Here is a 15,262-nt window from a genome sequence, read left to right as displayed (position 1 = left end):
TTTCATTTAGTGGATGTTTTAACAGATATTAAATTATTCTGTCATAGATTAAATTTAGCATTTATGTTTCAGAAAGAAAATAAAAATAAAATTATGTTCCCCAATCAATTAAAAAAGAAAAGTACTTTTATTCCTGCCCCACATAAGAATGTTGCAAATTATGAGGAATGTGTATGTCAAGATATTTATGAATATAATAAATTGATTAAAAATAATGAATTCATGGATAATTTAAATGCAAATGAAAGGAAATGTCTGGTTGAATTAATAAATAATAATGAAATAAGAGTTATGAAGCCAGACAAGGGAGCAGGAATAGTACTGTATAACAAAATAGATTACATTAATAAAGTACAAAGTATATTAATTGATATTTATGATATTATTTCACAAAATGAAATTAATATAGGATATCGTAAAATAGATTTAGCACTTGATGAGTATTTGATGGACAATAGAATTACTCAGGATACATACAAATTTATAAAAGTAGAGTTTCCAGTATTAGCTACAATAGTTGGCATCCCAAAAATACACAAAGATATTGCTAATCCCCCATTTAGACCTATTATTTCAGGAAGTAGATCTAAGACATTCAATATAGGGGTAGTCATTGATAGGTGGGTTAAGCACATTTATGACAATACATCACATTTAGTTAAAGATTCCTGGATGTTCCTATCCCAATTAACACCTAATAGATGGAAAAGGAGCTTAATATTTATAACTATTGATGTTATAGATCTTTTTTCTTCCATACCTAGACATGAAGGATTGGATTATTTTTGTGATAGCTTAAGAAAATACTCAAAATTGAGTTGGGATCGTATTAATTTAATTACAGATATGATGGGTTTGGTATTGGAGCATAACTATATATATTTTGAAGGCGAGTTTTATAAACAGACACGGGGAGTTGCCATGGCTGCCTCGTGTGCACCTATTTTCGCCAATCTAGTTATGCTTCAATGGGAAATTAAGTATCTTTTTACCAGTATGTATTACAAATATGTTGCATATTATACAAGATTTCTGGATGATATGTTTTTGCTTTGGGATGGACCTATAGAACTTATAGATAAGTTCATAGATTATCTAAACACGACAAGTACTTTCCTAAAATTTACATATAATATCAATACAGAAGGTATAGCATATTTGGATACATACATCAAACATGCGGATACAGGTTTTCAATCTGAATTATATAGAAAGGAAACATTCTCTAATGGTTATCTAGATTACACAAGTAACCATCCTAAACATATCTTAAGAAACATTTTTAAGGGACAATGTATAAGGGTGGCAAGGATGACATCTGATTATGACACAATGGTTAGAGAAATTAATAATATAAGAAATATGTTCCTTAATAGGGGTTACCCCTTAACATTATTAAATGATATATCGACATATATTGTTACTGAGTGGGGTAATAAGTATACCCCCATTTTAGGTATTGGTATAGAAAAAATTATTAGGAAGCATAAAGTCAATGATGAATTTCACAGAGTATGTGTATTGACTTATACACCTTTTGTTAATTATATTAGAGAAATCTTGGAAAAATATTGGAATAAATTAGTAGGAGATGAAGAAGCTAAAGATGTAGTAGGAGAAAAGCCTTGTATCGTTTATAAAATGGGTAGAAATATAAAAACACTTATTGAATGGATTGAACTCTCAAAAAATGTGTAGAAATACACACACTAAGAAATGTGGAACGTGTAAACAGTGTCCTGTTATAAATGAAGCAATTGGATGTAGATTAAATGATGTCAACAGTACTTATATAAAGTTTAAAAAGGGAAACTGCAATAGTAGGAATATAGTCTATCTCGCTAAATGTACAGTTTGCACTGCTTTCTATCTAGGGAAAACAGAAAGACAGTTTAGAAAACGCATATATGAACATAGGTATAAGATCAAGGTGAAAGATACCAAAAATGCATTGTCCAGACATATAATGGACAAAGGTGATACACATAATTTTATATTTGGTATCATAGATTATATAAATATATCATAATGTGGTGGTAATTATAAAGCCTACTTAGGTAGAAAATAAAGTCAGTGGCAAATGTTGACTAATGCAACAAAATTTCCTGGTATAAATGATTTTATTTCCATAAAACCTTTTTTACAGTTATTATAGTGCAATGATATTGTTAGATAAATTGATGTTTTTAGTTTCATATTTTAAACATTTTTAACACAGTATATGTATGTTGAGTATAAGTGTATCTATTGTACGTGTATATATAAAAGTGTTAGGATGACATATGTTTTTAAAATATTGCAGTAGCACTTTAAATTTTGTTTAGAAGTATAGCACTTGAATGAAATGGCGTCAAAAAGTTTTTAAATTGGTTATCAGCTGTTAGCATAATGGTTCTGAAGAAGTCTGTAATATACAGATGAAAGCGCTTAACCCTTTTTTTAAGCTTGTATTGTGATTAAAATTTATATCTTTTTTGTTCGAGTCAAGCTTCACTTGTACAGTAAAGCTTAGTTGAGACATTATCTGTCTCTCGTGATTCTTATTCAGTTGTTGGATGTATGTAAACTTGACAAGCAGAAGAGCTACTGATAACTTGTCTACTACCTACAGCTGCTGAAGAAAAAAAAAACACGCATTTGATCTCACTTGAAACTTCCTCAAGGCTCTTCTTTCAGGCAGGACAGAAGAAATTCTAGCAGCAATTTCTTTGAATAGTCATGTGGTTGACTACTCCAAACCGAGGGTTAACCAATAAAAAATGATCAGCAGTTTATGGGGAATGGAACACAAAGTAAAAAATGAGTTATAACCCTCAATGTTCAGTTCTTTATATCTATAATGAAATGCAATTCATTTTTGTAAAAGATGCTATATGTTCAAAGCTGTGCTGAAAATGCTAAAGATACACACTGCAACTAATTTATATGTGCAAAGTGCAGCTCTCAGGTCTCATGGCTTTACTTGTCAATAGTGTACTAGTGCTCTTTGACATAATACCCTATTATCCATATTACTATCTTCTGACTGAACTTTGTCAGTTCGTTTCCCTTGCTTAAATAATCTAAACATACATTGGAAAATTTTCCTGGTATCTCGTCTGGACTTTCTTGTATCTCATACAGTCTATAAACTGTGTAGATTTATAAATCCATATTTATTAAATGCATCTTTTACAGAAAATAAACACTGCTTTACAGAGTTGTACTGAGTATGCATTCAGTTTAGTTGTTAAAATACCCTGTAGGCACTACAGAGTTGCACTGACTGTGCATTCATTTCAGTTGTTAAAACACCCAGTAGGTACTTGTGCAAAAGTGCATACTATGTTCATCATTCTGTCATCATACTAGTGCCTTCCCCACCAGTTGCATCTGCTGCAATATGCAAATCTTCCAGCATCTCAGTCAAGCTTATCCGTGGGGCACCATCATCATCAGTGTCACTTTCAACTGGTATCTTAGATGCATCTGAAAAAATATAACAGAAATGAGATGAAAAGAAAATTACTATAAGCACTGAAAAACAACATGAGAAAGTGCAGTTGCAAATTTAAGCTCTTCAAGAGGTTGTCAATGTAACTGTACATCACCACACTAGGGCTTTGCCCACCTTTATCTTCATTCATGGAACTCTAGCCAGAATTAGTGCATCTGCCTTGTGTCCACAGAATACCAAGAAATACCGCAGTGACCCCAGAGTGGACTAAATGTGCAATCAGAGAATGACTGAATGATCATTCTTCATGTTTTTCAGAAAAGGGAAATGAGATGAACCTGTCAATATACAGACTTTGTAAATGGTGCAGGCACAGTATGTGTGTGTGGTATTCCTTTGCTAACATGAATCCAGTAAGCCTTTTCAAGGTAACTAAGTGTTCATTCTCTTTGGGCAGGGGCCAAATCAGCCACAGAAGGTGCAACAAGGACTACTGTGTACACCTCCACTGAACACCAAGATGCATACACATACTACACAGAGGAAAGTTGTTGGTGTGACTGTCTTTCAGGGGATGCAGTTGCTGTTCTCCTGCCTTAGAGTATGACAGCAGAAGTTGAGGATCTACTTGAGGTAGTTCTGATTTACTGTTCAAATGACTATTACTGTAGAAGGCAGTACAACTGTGGAAATATACTTACCATAAAAGTATTCATTTGAGAAATGGTTACTTTAACATCAAAGCTACCCTCCCTCTTTCTCCTAAGCAAAAGTCTTACAAGTTTTCTTCTTTCTCATAGCACTTTTACAGAGATGTTTTAGTTTCACTATTTACAAATTAAGACATCGTCTACTTCAATCATAAATCTGTATAAGAGTCATTATGGGGTTTGAAGAGCTTAAGGAAACTCCTAACAACACAGACTAAATGATAGACTTGTGCAACTACCAACAGCGAAAGGAATGCAGGCACAAAATCAACATGTACAATGCCATAAAGGGCATTAGCCAAGGCGCTAGGGTGCGAGTGTTCTTCATGTGTTTGAACTTACAGTTGTTTTAGTACAAGATCAACACTATCCTCACAGTGACTTTAGCATACAGCTGGTGAAACAACTACATTTTTCAGTCTTCAAACCCTGTCAGACAAAATTCCAAAATTTTCAAAGAGGACCCTTCATGAAAATGAAATGACAGCATAATCAAAACATAATACAAATCAAGAAAGAATACCCTAAAGGCAGACATAACCTCAACTCTTCCATCCTCTCTTCCCAGGAAATAATGGGGTTACTAAAAAAAAAAAAAAAAAGTTCTGAGGAAGTAATCCTAACAAAAATCGGGGCAGCTATCCTTCTCTTTTTGTCCTATAGAAGGTGTACAATGTTGACTGAAATATTTCTGAACGTATGCGTTATGTAATGCACCCATGTAACAACTTGGGCTCTTCAAGGCAATCTGAGTCATCAAGTCTTTAATTTCAGAATGAATTAATTAAAGTGTTAAAAAGGTTGGAAGAACTACTGCAAAGAAAAAGCCAAGTCCTGTTTCAGCATGTGAATGCAAATAGAAGTATACAGAAGACATCTTTGGCACATACCTATATTAATCATATTACAGAGGTGACTTCCAGGCTTGTGGAAGAGTGAAAAAATGCATTTCACTACAACAGTCATAATAAAAACATCTGACAGAAAAAAAAAATCAATTTTCATTGACTATTCTACCGGAACTAAATTAACTCCTTGACTATTCTCACCAAGTACTTTTTTTTCAAATAAGTTTTTATTTATTTCATAAGAATAACATGAATACTTGAATAAGCAAATAAGCTGAACACATATTAAACCTGTAAAACAAATTAAACTTGAAAAACATACTAAAGTATATACAATATGTACAAATTAACTAGCAAGTGTGCTACCATATAGAGAGATAGATTAGGAGAAGAGAGACATGGTTCTCAGAGATAACATTGAAACTAAAGGTTCATCCTGAAGTGTAAGGTAAATCTTAGTTCTAAATAAAGATATTAGGTCGGTTATTCACCAAGGATAAGGTCTAGAACCCTTTTCCAAACTTTCCCTAAGACAGCAACTTTCCTGGGTCCTTTTGTAATACATTTCTGTGCTGAGATATATGCAAGTGCCATTTCCTTAAAATTATTCCAACAGAGTCTGGTACGATCTAACCAGTTTTTGGTGATATATAATTTCATAAAAGAGCATAGAATAACTAGTACATGCATATCAAATTTAGAAAGATTTGTAGTAGGAATATGAAGAATCGCTATTTCCAAGGAGAGGGTCGATTAGTGGTATCCCATTTTCTCGAGACAAACTTTCAGTGAGGACCAAAGCTTATGTGAGTAACTGCAGAACCATAGAACGTGTAGAAGATCGGCATTTGGGAAGGAACAACACGGACATGAGGGAGAGTTCTTGGAGTCAAACTTGTTTAAGACAGAGGGAATATAGTATGAGTTGTTATTAATCATTAATTGTGTGTAGATAAGTTTTTTAAATGGGGATAGATCTAAGGCATTTTTTGTGGCAGATAGCTTTTGTTTCTCCGAAAGATGTGTATTATGATTGTCCCAATAGCCGGAGAAAAGGCAATCTGAGTTGTGTATTATGGAGTTCAGCAAATTGTACGATTTAGAGAGTATTTTCTCTGAACTCGAAAGAGTTTGGATGACTACCTCCAGTTTGGTGATAACTTGACTATTGACTATGAGGTGGGCGAATTTTGATGAGACTAGTTCTCGTAATTGACGGAGAATAGTTGTGTACATATTATTGACCTTAAGAATTATGCGAAGACTGGTAAGTGATTAATTTCTGTGTTTAAGAATATCCCAGACCACAGTATTTTTAATGAGAGGAAAGTTAGAAAGATTGATCAGATTATTCATTTTAATATTGGGGTTTAAGTGGAGAGGTTGGAGTAAAGGAAGAACATTATCAAATTTGATTTATTTTAACAGAACTTGAAAAGTTCTGATTTTATGTTTTAGATTGGTGGATAACTTAGAATTGCTGATAACATCCGGGGAGAGAAAAGGATGAGCTACAGGGTTAATTTTGTTGGCTTGAACATGTTGATACCATAGTTTGATCCAGGTAAGGTAAGAATTATATTCTCCATGACTGAGTTTCGAGATAGAATTCTATTAGCACAAATAATTGTATAGTACAATTGAAAGTTCGGTAGACCAAGGCCGCCCTTACTCTTAGGGAAAATTAATTTGGAGTACGAAATTCTAACTGATTTAGGAAACAAGATAAATTTGGCTAATTCTTTATTAATCTTTGATAAGAAAGTCTTGGATATTATCTGATCTGAGGCGTTAAATTGATAAAGGAGTCTGGGTAGTATGTTCATCTTAACTACTGCAAATTTGGATAAGAGAGATAAGTTCATTAATTCCCATCTACGAAGGTCCTGTAGAATTTTCGACCAAGTTCTGAGCAAATTATTTTGGAACATGGACAATTGGTCATGTTCGAAGTGAATACCAAGATATTTAATGTCAAAGGTTGTCTGAAAGAGAGAATCAGGAAAATAATTAGATTTGTGACCAACAGGGTTGATAGGAAAGATGTGCGATTTCTTATGGTTAATCTGATAATCTGAGGCCTTTGAAAATTTATTAATAGAATTGATAATTTTACTAAGGTCAGTGTTAGGAAATTGGAAATACAGGTTAAGGTCATCTGCAAAGGCAGAAAATAATATTTTCGTGTTTAGGACTTTGGGAATCACGTGATAGGTATTCTGGGCAATATATAGAAATAATTGTTCTATAAATATGTTGAAAAGAAAAGGGGATAAAGGACAGCCTTGTTTTGTACCATTTGTGATCTTTATTGATTTGGATAGGTTTTTGTTGATACATAGATATGTGTATGTATTTTTATATAAAGATGTAATCATATCAGAATAGGCGATAGGTATGTTAAAATGAGCCATGGTTTGGAACAGAAAATCCCAGTTTACCCTGTCAAAGGCTTTAGAAGTGTCTAGAGTTAGTGCATAGATCGGATTTTTCTCTTTTTTGGTGAAATGAATTAAGAAGTCCAGTGTTAAAGTATTGTCCCAAGTGTGTCTGTGAGTCATAAAACCGGCCTGTTCCAAGGAGATTAAAGAGGGCATAACTTTTTTCAATCTGTTTGCCAGGACAGACGCTAGGATTTTAATATCAATGTTTATTGGTGAAATGGGCCTATAGTTATGAGGGTCAGCTTTATCTTTCTTATTTTTCAAAATTAGAATGGTTTTCGAGGTGTTCCAGTGTAAATCAGATATTCCATTTTTTATAATATAGTTAAATACCTTCAGAAGGATGGGGGAGGTTATCAGATTAAAGGTTTTAAAAAATTCAGGAGTAAAACCATCAGGGCCAGGGGATTTGCCTACCTTGAGACTGGCAGTAACATTTTGGATTTCCTGAAGACTGCAGAAAGCATAGAGCATTGGGATTCATTCAGGGAGGGGAATTTAATAGAATTCAGAAAGCTTTCCATATGCAGATTAATAGAGGAATCTACTTTCCTACAATAAGGACAAGAAAAGTTGTATTATATCCGAGTCTGAATTGTAATTTTTTTTTGGAAATGCAATAAGGAGATTCTGGGGGAGCCCTGATTGTTTTTTATTATTCTTGCCAAAGTTTTAGAGGGGATTTGCACCCATTCTGAATAAGTTGCAATAAGTTTTTGTTCGGATAGGGAAAGGTTTTGTTGATGAAGTTCTAGCAGTTCTTTTTGAGAATTGCTAATTTCTTTAAGTTAGGGTCTGGATTTAACCTTTTTTTCTAAATCAGAAATCCTCAAGATTAGCTTAGATTCCTTATTTTTGTAGAGTTTTTTATAATAGGAGGCTTTGTTGATTAGTAGACCTCTTAATCTGGCCTTACAGGCGGCCCATTGGATATCAAATGGTATATGTGACTTTTCAAGGTTAGAGCCAAAGTCTGATAGTATTTCTGCAATTTCTTAAGTTATGACCTTATTACAAAGCAGGTTACTGTTCAGAGTCCAGTTGTTATACTGGGGGAGAAAAGTTGATCCTGGATCGGGTCTGATCTTGAGAGAGATTCTTGAATGATCAGAGAAGAATCTAGGTTCTAATGAGAAGTTTATCTTGAATTTAGAGAGGGAGTCAGACACTAGAAAGAAATCTAACTGTGACCATGTATTATAACATTTCGAATAATATGTGTATATTTTGTCTTTAGATAGATGGCCACCGAATAAAATGGGGTCAATAAGGTTAAAGTCATTTATCAAATCTGCTAGTGCTAGGGATGCTTGGAAGTTGTACGAGGGAGATTTGCTGGTGCGATCTATACTGGGGTCTATAACAGCATTCCAGTCTCCCCCTAAAATAATGTGGTGGTCCTGAAAAGCAGAAAGAATGTTATAAATCTCTAGGATGAAGACTTGTTGTTGTGTACATGGGCCGTAAAGATTGAAAAAAAGGATTTGTTTATTGAGGTTAGGAAATTGAGAGGTGAAATAACACCATCTACCGTTTTATCAGACTTCTCCTCTAGGATTACCCCATGAAAATCATTTTTGATTATAGTGGCCACCCCTTTAGAGTTGGAACTATCACCTGCAGAAATGATGGATTTTATCCACTTTTTTTTTTTGTTTCTTTAGATCAGTCCTCTTTGCACATATGTGTTTCCTGTAGGAAACATATATTAGCTTGTGATTTAAATAATAGGTGAAAGAGAAGAGATATTTTTTGGATTTGTTTTGTAATCCTCTAACATTCCATGAGTCGACAGACCAAGCCATAATCACTAATTAAAAGAGAAGTATAAATTTGGGGTTTAATATAACCTTACCCATGGGTATTTACACGTAAGAAGGAAAAGGATAGAAAATGAGGTTAGGTAATTGGAAGAAGTGAGAAACCATATCAAATCATCATGTAGAGCGAGGAGACTAATAGTAATACTACTAATAATAATAATGGTAGCACAGTATTCCTTCAAATCTACCCCGGTGCCTAACCACCCCACCCCTTTGAGTGAAGGAATACAAACGAAGTAACAAAAGTTCCAATAAATCTTGATTAACAATGAAAACACAAAGTAGAAAATTGTCATGAATATAGTCCTAAAAAGGACTAAAATTACATTAAGTAACACTATACATATATACATAGCAATCCACATCCAAAAATAGATCATACTAGGACCCTAACATCATGCATCCATGAGCTCCACTAGAGACCGAAGAATGATAAAAGAAGAGTAGCCAGTAGTAACCACATAATGACAAAGACATGGGAAGACTTAGGTAGTGGCTAATGCTTGGAGAAAAGTTAACAGGTTGATAGACTGGGAAGCAGACGGGAAAAACACTAGTAAAAAAATAAATAAAAATAGCCGCTTATTATTTATCTATGCAAGCAGCCGAATTAACAATAGCAAAAGCCACACTCAGAAATCTTATACCATAGTACTAAAGGTAAAGGACAATGGAGAAGGATGATAAAGATATATATAGAGTACAGATAAAAGATGGAAGACATAAGCGTTGAGCACATATAGGGTGCAAGCTTAGGTATACATATATGATTATAAATCTAGCACTACATAACATAACCCACTAATTTTATCTACTAATATCATCTAACTAGGCAGTAAATAATGAGCTGCCAGTAAATACTAATATGATTAGGTAATATAGCATAAAACCTAGGACTAAGCAAATGCAGTATCTGTTGAAACAGCATAGGTAAATAGTATGTGAATTACTCTCAAGTAGACGATGAACAATATAGCTGCAACTTACTAAAACACAGGCAGAGTCTAGTATAAATAACACACAATGAACCCCGAACAACTAAGTTAAAGGATACAAGTTAGATAATAAGCATAAGTAAATATGCTGCTGGTTGTTCGAAATGAATGAGTGAGGCAGTGTTTTCCATAAGTAAAGACTATACAACATTATAAATAAATTATTGTTAACGCCTGTAATTCTGCCTATATGGCAGGTTGCTTAATTAGCCATATCCTTATCTGCACTAGATCGCCGAAGAATGGGATATACTGACCAGCTGCATCAGATGCAATAATAAACAAACATAAAGGGTTTGACAAACATAATATTGGCATCCTTTTGAATTGTTTGGAACTGACAGGAAGCGTTCAAAGCGTGTGTACAGCATTGATCGAGGCGAATGCCGGCATGCTAAAACATCCCTTTAAATTATTTGAAAAGCCAGGCACAAGTTGCAGTAGCAATCAAGCAATATTAATTAGCGCATTGTTAATATAAATAATCTGAAGAGTCATTGATGGCTTACTGCTATGTAAGTGGAGACAGGTCAGTCATAATGCTGGAAGTTGGCAGATCGAAGAGACAGTTAGTAGCTTTGACATCAGAGGGGCAGCATACGGCATGGGAACCACAGCATGGGAACCAATCAAGCAAAAAGATCCCCTGGATCACTAAAGCTGGATACAACAAGGTTCCCAGTTGTACCAAAGATCAACGCCTCACAAATAGATCAAGAAGAAAAAATATGGGGCCAAGAACCTTGTGCATTTCTGTAGAGATCCAACTACCTTGTAAGATGTAGCCGGGACTAGAGCAGATATATCCGGTGAGTGAAGAATTATGTTTAAGACTCCAGCATTTATAGTAGAAGTATTATCGTACTATTCCAGAACTGAGGCACATTACAGAACAGGGGAGGTGTTGAAGGCTTTAAGAAAAGCCTCTTTTGCTTCTTTTGGGGTGTTGGCCAAGTATTTATTTTCATTATATAAGATCATCAAGGCGTTCGGGTATTTTTCTTAATCAAGTCTGCACAAAACGGAGCCAAATTTTGCCTGATTATTTTAATTGGGAGAGGCAAGTCCTGAGAGAAGGTGAGTTTGTGTTTGTTCCAGATAAAATATTTTTGTTTTTTAGCAGCCATTAAAATTTTTTGAGTGTCCTGGAAATTAAGTAGCTTAGTGTAGATTTGGCATGGGGTAGAAAAATCTTGGCGTTTATGAATGGCCCTGTGCGCCCTCTCCACATCTAAGCCAGTAGGATGACTTTCTGAGCCTAGTAAAGCTTCGAACATTTGTTTGGTGGTTGACAAATTGTGGTTATCATAGGTCTCGGGGAGACCTCTGATTAGTATGTTATTGCGGCGACTTCTAGCTTCTAAGTCCATTAATTTAGTTTGTAGATCCGATAGCATTGTAGCTTTAGCGAGCAGTTCTTCAGACAAGGACTGGATCAAGACTTCATTAGCCTGATTCTTGTGTTCAAGAGTATCCACTCTTTCCACAATTTGGTTAATGGTTTTGCCAAAATTGTTTATCTGATCAGAGAAACTTTGTATAGCAAGATGTATAGGTTGAAGCGCTGATTTAAGCTCATCTAAGTGGAAGTTGGCTTCAGTTTTACTTTTAGCGCTTGATTTGTTGAGTTCCGCTGATTGTTTAGTGATTTTTTGCTTTTTGGAGACCACATCTTTCTCTGGAGAGAAGATTGTGGAGAGTTTAGCTTTGGTAGTTTGTCTCTCCATAATGTCAGAGTTATCAGCCATAGTCTAGACACGATAATTATTAGTGTGCAGTAATTAGTCCAAGGCCACTTGAATACATGTGGCTGAGATCACTGGAGCGATAATACGATGTATTAACTGTTCTTTTGTCTGGATGAGTTAAATAGTCCTCCGATTCCGATGAATAAGGTTAAAATAGTTGATTCCTTTGCATAAGTCGTGAGAGTTGGCACTTAAAGGATGATAATTCAGCTGAGACTGTAGATAAGGAAGGGAGCTCTATGGAGAGGGTGCACACTAGGCGACCACCATCTTGGAATCGAGCAATTCTCACCCAAGTACTTCTTTGAGGGAATCCAGTAAGGTAAAGGATTTTTTTTTTTTCAACTGAATGCCTCAAAAGCATTCTGGTTAATATCAAAGAAGATCCACAATCCAGACTATCCATTTCTCTGTCTGTACAACATATAATACAGCACTTGAACAGCAAACTTGAAAATTTAAAATAATCATCATCAGCTTTTCAAGAGCTGACAAATCAAGTAGTTTAGTTTCAAATGAAGAGTTTCTAAACAAGCATATAAAAATGGTTTTACCTTTCAATATGCAATGTTTAATGAATGACATACAGGGGATTTTCAAAAGCACAACCGGTAACCCTACAATTTTTAACTCAAGCAGATTGTCTTTTCAAAAAATAGGCCAAGACAGAAAAATATACTAATTCATGACTTGATGGAGAATGAGGTATGGGCCCAGCTATCACCTACTTGGCTCATGTACTTAAATTAATGTAAGGTGTTTCCTTTACTATGGAAATAGCCCATGGGTGTCAAGCCCTCAAAGCTTACATTTGTGATACATCATTAAATGTTTATGTTACAAAATTAAATAGATTTCACAGTCTGTAAGACATGCAGAGTAATTTGTCACATAAAAGATAATAAATGTGCTTTAGTAGCATTTAATCTCATCTGCTACCATCCCGCTAAAAGAAATACAGGTCACAGCATTCAGTCAGCCATACTACCTTCCGGCCTGCATGTTTTCATTTCTAGGCCATTCACAGCCATTACTGGCTGGGGAAAGAATCAAATAGTGGAGGACCTTCATCCAAGACGGGCACTTTTTTAACATGTGCACCTATATTTTCTATGTGCTGGTAACCAATTCAGTGTGCTACATGCAATGGGTAAAAACCCTCACTCATGAAAAGGGACTATACCTACAGGCAGCCCTGATTCCCTACGAAGCCAACACTTACTCTAGAGACCTGCAGTTTCCAATTAGTGAATCTTGCAGTGGGAGAACCAGCACCAAGACACACACGCACCCTTTTCTCTTCCCCAGGGAAACAGAAACTAAGAAAAGCATCTCCTATTTCATATCTTTCCACCTATTTGCTTCTCCAGTAGCTAAGCTGCTAAATACACCCAGATCAGCTGAACTATAGTCAGGGCTCCATCCCTCTACACCACAGAGCTGGCATCAATGACAACCAATTAAAACTCTAAAAAACAAACAATCGCTGTTACAAACTTGTGAAGCACAAAACATTTATATCTGCAAGGCCTAAAACCCTTCAAAAGTTCCACAGAGCCACCTCCTTTATACAAAAATGTTCACATTAGTTCAGCAAAAGCACCGGATGCGAACACAACAAAAATCACGATCCCAAGAAAAGGTCACCTCCACTCCAAATGTGTGAGAAGCTGCACAAAGTTATAAATATTAACAAGAAAGTATGGTTCTCTGTGACAGACAGCAAAATAAACACTGTCATTCTGTATGTAGAAATGAAATATGTACTCACTACACCAACTGATCTGAGCATATTTCCTTATGACAACTTCAATTGGGTTTCTGTGCTCTTTAGGTGAAAGTGTTTGCAGTGTAGGTGCTTCCTGCTGGTCCACACTGTGATATCACATGCCAAAGAAGAAGATTAAGCCTGACTTAGCCTGTTCTCCTCAACTGCCACTTCTCCCCATTCTTTGAGAAAGCACAGTCAGAAAGACAATAAAACAACCAAAACACTGTATATGGATCCACAGCTACACTAGTCTGACATAGCATGAATACTAAAAGGAAATGCCACATGGAAGGGCTATACAGGAAGAAGACAAACACAGGGTAATCATCACCCACTGAGGACTGCTTCACAGATCAACTGATACAGTAAGTACATTTCTCAACTCCCTATCAAGACTGCATAATGAGATACTGAGTGCTGATAACTAGTGCGATTCCCAGGGGAAAAGAAAATCTAAAACTCACTGTTTATCCCTTTAAACCAAATGCATCCCCACAACATGGGGGGTGGTGTTCCTCCCACTGATGATGTGTGCGCGCGCATGTGTGCAGATATATAGATCATAGGAAGTTACTAGGCTATTGGCCCTGAGGCCCTTATAAGCCTAGTCAAGAGTTTAGCCCATGCATAGACAAATCAGCACCCGATGCCCCTGTCCAGCAGGGACATGGGTGGAATCCCAGGGATGTATTTTCCATTTCCCATCCAGTTATCCAGATTGCGCTTAAAAAGGGGTAAAGAAGCACTCTGCTTGACGTGGAAAGGGAGTCTATTCCATAGATGGGGGAGTATCTGGGACACAAATCTGTCCTACTATCAAGTCCTATTGATGTCACAGACCAGGCTGACGCTGCGTGTGCGGGTTACTCGAGTGGAGCTTGACTTGCGGATATGCAGCAGTCCCATCAAGGCAGGGTCTGAGATTGCCTTGTATGCCAAACAGAGGCCACCTCTGAGGAGTCTGTATGAAACAGAGTAGAGAGATAGGGCTTTTAGCCTATCTGTGTATGGTAGATTTTTGAGGCCCTGGATTCTCCTGGTGAGGGACCTCTGTGGTCTCTCCAGCTGCTGCATGTGCTTTGCAAGGTACATGCCGAATGGGGTGTTGTACTCAATAATGGGCCTTATAAGGGAAGAATACAGGGATGTTATGACCTCCTTGTCCCTGGATGAGATACCCTTACTTATGAGGTGGGCCATGGGCCATGTAGAAAGCTTTCTGTACAATGGAAGCAACATAGTGGTCAAACGTCATGCTGCTATCAATCTGGGTGCCCAAATTCCTCACAACTGACTGCGTGCTTAGAACACTGTTATTAATGTGATAATTTGTGGGGACATCTCTCTCCCCAAAGGGGATGATGATGCATTTTTTTGTATTCAGCTTGAGGCCATGCTTCTGGCACCGGTCATTTGTTTGGGTGAGACCCTCTTGGAGGAGGTCCACGTCACTAGAGGGGAACTGATGACAGCTCCCAACTTGCAGT

At 36.2% G+C, this 15,262-nt stretch overlaps 1 protein-coding gene across 1 annotated transcript in view; it reads right to left on the bottom strand.

Annotated features, from left to right (window-relative positions):
• Positions 1-3,136: 3,136 nt before the first annotated feature.
• NMD3 (NMD3 ribosome export adaptor) overlaps positions 3,137-15,262 on the bottom strand; it is a 761,058-nt gene continuing 748,932 nt past the window's right edge. The window contains exon 16 of the mRNA XM_044069978.1: positions 3,137-3,468. Within this exon, the coding sequence (XP_043925913.1) occupies positions 3,332-3,468 (137 nt within the window). The 3' untranslated portion in view covers positions 3,137-3,331. The remainder of the gene's footprint in view (positions 3,469-15,262) is intronic.

This window comes from Protopterus annectens, chromosome 4.part1 (assembly GCF_019279795.1).
Source record: "Protopterus annectens isolate FY-2018-M chromosome 4.part1, PAN1.0, whole genome shotgun sequence".
In the NCBI taxonomy this organism is placed as follows: domain Eukaryota; kingdom Metazoa; phylum Chordata; order Ceratodontiformes; family Protopteridae; genus Protopterus; species Protopterus annectens.
The sequence above is the reverse complement of the archived record's forward strand: the minus strand, read 5'-3'. Positions and strand labels throughout refer to the sequence as shown.